General features: G+C 42.5%; 1 protein-coding gene across 1 annotated transcript; it reads left to right on the top strand.

Moving 5' to 3' along the window:
* The first annotated feature begins 3497 nt into the window (after positions 1-3497).
* Positions 3498-4880, top strand: LOC143569148 (uncharacterized). The gene has a single exon (XM_077055130.1). The coding sequence runs from the start codon at positions 3498-3500 to the stop codon at positions 4878-4880; it is 1383 nt and encodes a 460-aa protein (XP_076911245.1).
* The last annotated feature ends 1230 nt before the right edge of the window (positions 4881-6110 follow it).

The raw sequence follows: 6110 nt of genomic DNA, 5'->3' as shown, positions 1-6110 counted from the left end.
AAAGGATTCAAATTCTTAAAAGAAAAGATGAGCTGGAGGTTGATTCAGTCTCACAAGTCAAAAAGGACTGCAAAGCTGAAAAGAATGGACATAGCTGAAAGAGACTTTCAGATGACCTTCAGAGATGAGAATCCATTGTCCAACTTGAATACATGTATAAGTCTGGGAAGAAGAATGAGACACCCCAATTACACAGTACAGAAAAATGGGATTATAGCTGAAATTGAATTCAAAGAGAGAATGTTAATCATTTTGTATTGAGGAATTCGGATGGAAAAATTCTGGGGATCATTAAGAAAGATGAAGACTTGACATGCCTGCACAATGAAGATCTAATGGATATAAGGGATTTGGCTATACCAGAAAGTCACACTCACTACCAAGCCCTTAATATTTTCAAGATGAAAGCTGCTTCAGAGATAATCAATCGAAGACAAGCCATTCATAATGCAAGAAGTAGACAAGATCAATAGAATAGGCTTTGTTTTTTAATGTCTTAGGACAACTTTCTGACTATGTAATTTGCTTATGTTATTTGAGTATGTAATTTTGATTTTTGATTTGATGTATTTTTGCTAAGTGTAAGTAACCATAGAAATGTTTTGGGTAAGCTGAGGTGTTCCAATCTAGGCGGAGATTGTTGAGTCTAACAATTGACCTAAGGGGGAGATTGTTGAGTCAAAGATTTGACCAGAATGAAGTATATGGAAGATTGGAATGTTCTCAACCTCCTCAGAATTCACTAAGTATGGATCCGGGCACACCTTAGACATCCGAGCAAGGTCTTAGCCGGGTATGATATTTTGTCTACCGGGCAAGGTTTACTTCAAGTAGTCTGCTTTAGTGGTTATCTGAGCAAGGTTTGCAAATTAGTGTATTGCCGAGCAAGGTTCACTAGTTTATGTAAATCCGGGCAAGGTTCACTTTATCAAGCAAGTCTGTTCTTCCGAGCCAAGTATATTACTCTTCCGAGTAAGGTTTGGTTAACCAAGTCCAAGAAGCCAAGTGATTGGAAGACCGTGCAAGGTATTTATTAATAAGTATGGTCCAAGTATGCTTGATGATCTAAAGGAATATCTCTAAGTAATATCGGGCAAGGTTCAGCTCAAGAAAGGAACAGTACTCCTGAGTACACTTTGCTAATAAGTTATTTTATAGCAAAGAGCTGAAATGGATCACTGAAGAATAAGGTTGCTCGTAAGGATTTGTCGGGCAAAGTTTGACAAAGCCAAGAAGACTAAAGTCTACTCGGTGAGTATTTTACTTGGTAAAATACTCTTCAAGTAAAGTTTACCCGGAAACTGATTTCGAGTACACTTCTGTGTTACCAACTCCTGAAGGATGGCAGAGTACACAGCGTACTCGGAAAATGAAGATTTATGAAAAGCCTACCGGAAGACTTGTTTTACACTTAGTTTATTTTGAATATGTAATTTGGATATGTACGTTGTATTTAGGGTTTCTAGAAGGAATGACAGCTGTCCTAGGTTGGAAGGCCTATAAATAGAATGTTTAGGGCACGCCGCCAAAAGGGACACAAAAGAACACACACGAAAAAGGATAGACAGACACATTTATTGAGATAGAATATCGTGTGACGGCTGTCCTAGGATTCCTAAAACCCTAAATCGATTATCCACTTTGTATGATGAAAATTATATAGATGGAAATCTTTTGAGTGAATCCTGTGTGTGCTTTCTACCTTTGATTATTCATTGCAACCGTATGTTTGTTATTGATTCCGCCTTTAACAAACAGATATCTTTCTAAATATAGAAACCCGTCATTAACTCTCTTGTCGGCACATTAATCTGTGTGAGTTATGACATGATTAAGTAAGATCCAGCTGAAATTGAGGGGCCTGACATGGACCCCGCTGATCAAAAGTTCAGCACAGATAATGCATACGGAAGGCATCCGGCTCAAAAAGCCAGCTCCAATCAAACCAGGGCCAAACGCAGACATGAAGAGTTATTGTGACTACCACGAACACCATGGTCACACAACTAATCAATGTTCAAAGTTGAAAGATGTCATTGAAGAGTATGTCAAGAACGGAAGATTGGAGCGTCTGGTTTAATGCATCAAAGGGAGAGGCAGACGTCCGCCACCTCACGATGGCAAGAGGCCAGAAAAGAAAATCAAAGACCTACATGCCAATATAATTTCTGGCGGAAACAAAAGCAAAAAGCGTAGCCAGGTTGAACATGCTGCCTGGAAGGAAGAACAAGTGATTTTTCCAAAGGTGAAAGGAGGAGCAAACCAAAAGGAACCTTTATTGGTCACAGCAGTTTTTGGCCATTATCGGACGCCTCGCTTCTTCATCGATGAGGGGACAACGTCTGATATCATGTATCGCCACTGTTTTGATTTATTTGAAGAAAAAGACAAGCGAAGGCTTACACCAGTCAATGCCCCAATAACAGGTTTCAATCAAAGTATTGAATACCCACTCGGACAACTGACATTCCCGGTTACACTCACTGACGGGATACAATCAAGAACTGAAGACGTGGATTTCATGGTCATGGAAACTCCGCACCCGCACTATGATGTAATCTTGGGAAGGGTGGCAATTGGAGATTTCAACGCTAATCCCTTAACAGCCCACAGAATATTAGGAGTGCCAACGCCCACAAGGGTGGTGATGATTCATGCCAACAAACAGTGTCATATAACGTACGTGAAAATACCGCCACGAAAGATGTTGAAAACAAACAAAGCGAGAGAGGTAGAGAAATGGGTCCTCAATGGGAAATTCCCAGAACAAAGCGTAAGCATTGGACCTACCCTTTCCAATAAACCACGAAGTGCGTTGAAAAGGCTACTCGTTAGCAACATGGATGTGTTCGTAAGGACTCCAGCGGACATGAAGGGAGTTCCAAAAACCAAGGCGGAACACGAGTTGAAGGTTAATCCAGCTTTTGTGCCAGTGGTACAAAAGCAGAGGAAGATGGGACCGGAACAAGCGAAAGCCTGCGATGAACAAGTTAAACAACTCATTGGCGCGAGAATAATCCGCGAAATACAATACCAAACATGGTTCGCCAACCCGGTTATGGTACCAAAGGCAAATGGCCAATGGCGCATGTACATCGACTTCAAAGATCTCAATAAAGCGTGCCCAAAAGATTGCTACCCTTTACCAGAAATAGACCTAAAGGTGGATGCGCTTGTCCCTTTTCAGTTCAAATGTTTCTTGGATGAATATAAAGGGTACCACCAAATCCACATGGCGGCTGAAGATCAAGACAAAAAGGCGTCCCGAATAAACAACGGAACATACAGTTACAAGATGATGCCATTCGGCCTCAAGAATGCAGGATCCACATATCAACGCCTGATGGACAAAGAACTCAAGTCCCAAATTGGAGAAATTTAGAAGTCTACATGGATGACTTGGTGATCAAAAGCGATGCACAAGCAACAATGCTAAAAGACATTGAAAAAACCTTTAGAGCGCTGAGCCAAATCAGCATGAAACTTAACCCAGGAAAATGTTCCTTTGGGATGGAAGAAGGAAAATTCCTGGGAGTGATCATGACGAATGGAGGGTTCAAAGAAACTCCGAAAAAGTGGAGGCGGAGGTAAAAATGCCTTCTCCAAAACCCATCAAGCAAGTGCAAACAGTTAATGGCCGATTGGTCACGCTCAATAGATTCTTGTCAAGTCATGCTGCAAAATCCTTTCCACTTGTCTCAATCCTAAGGAACTGTCTCAAAACGTCTCAATATCGATGGATAGCGGAAGGCGAAACAGCATGCCAGGAGATCAAATCGCGTTTAGCAGAGTTACCAACGTTAACGGCACCGCGAGCCAAAGAACCGCTCGTAATATACTTAGCGGCTTCAGAAAGAGCAGTTAGCGCGGTTGTGATGGTTGAAAGGGATGGTGTTCAAACACCCATCTACTACGTAAGTCGCACTCTAGAAGACGTAGAAACAAGATACTCCACCTTGGAAAAAATAGTTATGTCGCTAGTACAAACAGCGCGCCGTTTAAGGAGATACTTCCAGGGACCCCCGGTACATGTCCTCACCAATTATCACCTAAAATATGTGTTAGCCAAACCAGAAATATCTGGAAGGCTAGCATGGTGGGCGATAGAATTGAGAGAATACGCCATTGAATACAACCCCAGACTAGCAATTAAAGGTCAGGTTTTGGCAGACTTCATAGTAGAGGTACCCCAAGGGAAAGAAGAGGAATGCCGAAAAGAGATGGATCCTCCAGTTGAACAACAAAAAGAACAAGTATGGAAGTTGTTCACCACTGGGTCATCCAATGATGGAGGCGGTGGTGCAGGATTAAGGATCACCAATCTAGAGGGGCATGACTTCACGTATGCAATACGTTTCGAGTTCAAAAGCATAAATAATGAGGCGGAATATGAAGCATTGTTGGCTGGATTGAGAATCGCCAAAAAGCTGGGGGCTCAACATTTAGAGGCGCATGTCGACTCAATGTTAGTGGCAAATCAAATAGAAGGGTCATATGATGCAAAAGACGAGAAGATGGCCTCATACTTAACGCAAGCTAAGGCGCTAATGGGAACCTTCATTACATGCAAAGTAAAACATGTGAAACGAAGCGAAAACAAACAGGCCGACGCTCTTAGCAAATTGACATCAGTTAGCTTCGAACACCTTGCCAAAGACGTCCGTGTAGAAGTGCTAACAAACCCTTCCACAATCATGAGAGAAGTTTATGTATGTTCATCAAGTACACCAAACTGGATGACACCAATCGTCAACTACCTATCATCAGGTATTCTACCAGATAAAAAGGCAGAAGCCCAAAAGATTCGTCACAAAGTGCTAAACTATACATTTCAGAATGTCATTTTATACAAACGATCTTATTTGGGGCCACCTCTCTGATGTGTGGATGCACAGGACGCAAATTACTTGTTGAGGGAAGTACACAAAGGAATTTGTTGGATTCACGCGGGCCCGAGAATGGTGGTAGCCAAGATAATGAACATGGCATATTATTGGCCGGGCATGCACGTAGATGCAGAAAAAGAACTAAGGAGATGCAGCACATGCCAGCGCCATGCGCCAAACACCTTGCTCCCCAAAAATGCTATGGTCCCAGTAACATCATCTTGGCCGTTCCCGAAATGGACGATCGATATAACAGGGCCGTTTCCCGAAGCGCCAGGACGAGTGAAATTCCTGATCGTGGCGATTGACTACTTCACCAAGTGGATCGAGTCAAAACCAGTAGCATCCCGGTATCAAGAAATTTATTTGGGAATTGATCATATACCGGTTCGGACTGCCGATGAATTTGGTCAGGGATAACGGAACACAGTTCGCAGAAAAACGCATCAGGGAATGGCTCAGAGAGTTAAGCATAACTCAAATGTTCACTTCTGTTGCCCATCCATAAGGGCATGGAGAAGTGGAGCGCGCCATTAGCATCATCGTTGGCGGCATTAAAAGAAGGTTGATCAGCTTGCACACGTCCTTTGGGCAATCCGAACCCAAAGGAATACAGGCAACGCATAAACACCATTTAGCCTAACCTATGACACAGAGGCAATGATTCCGGAAGAGATCGGGGTGCCATCGCCAAGAATCACACTACAAGCCGACAATGAAGCCGAAAGGCGACTGGACTTAATGCTTCTAGAAGAAAGAAGAGAGTTGGCGGCAATGCGCAAACAAAATTACAAACGCCAACTCCAGAAGTACTATGATGCGAGAGTAAAAATTTGTGAATTAAATGCTGGAGATTACATCCATCGCAACAACGAGGCATCAAAATCCCAAGCGCAAGGAAAGCTAGCGCCAACATGGGAAGGTCCTTATCAAATAAAAGAAATATTAGGGAAGGGCGCGTATGCGCTGATCCAGCTCGATGGCTCACTGGTTCCAAGAACATGGAACGCGGCGCAGCTGCGAAGTTGTTACATGCAAGTCGATTTCACCGTGTAAAAATGGGCCAAGGGCCATTGACAAAGGAATGAAAAAGATACTCCGCATTCCAAGGCAAAAAAGAAAAAGAACATCTCTTTCACAAAATTCACTTCATTTATATAAAATCGCATATTTACAATGTGGATACGAACATCCGCCAAAACAAATTACAACTATACAAGACAT

This window comes from Bidens hawaiensis, unplaced genomic scaffold, assembly GCF_021521415.1.
Source record: "Bidens hawaiensis isolate Kalapana, Puna unplaced genomic scaffold, B.hawaiensis_p1.1 tig00024412_1, whole genome shotgun sequence".
Classification (NCBI taxonomy): domain Eukaryota; kingdom Viridiplantae; phylum Streptophyta; class Magnoliopsida; order Asterales; family Asteraceae; genus Bidens; species Bidens hawaiensis.
This window is presented reverse-complemented; position numbering and strand designations above follow the sequence as displayed.

Excerpts from the sequence above, each read along its gene's own strand:
- LOC143569148 (XM_077055130.1), top strand. The coding sequence starts at position 3,498 with ATGTTCCTTTGGGATGGAAGAAGGAAAATTCCTGGGAGTGATCATGAC.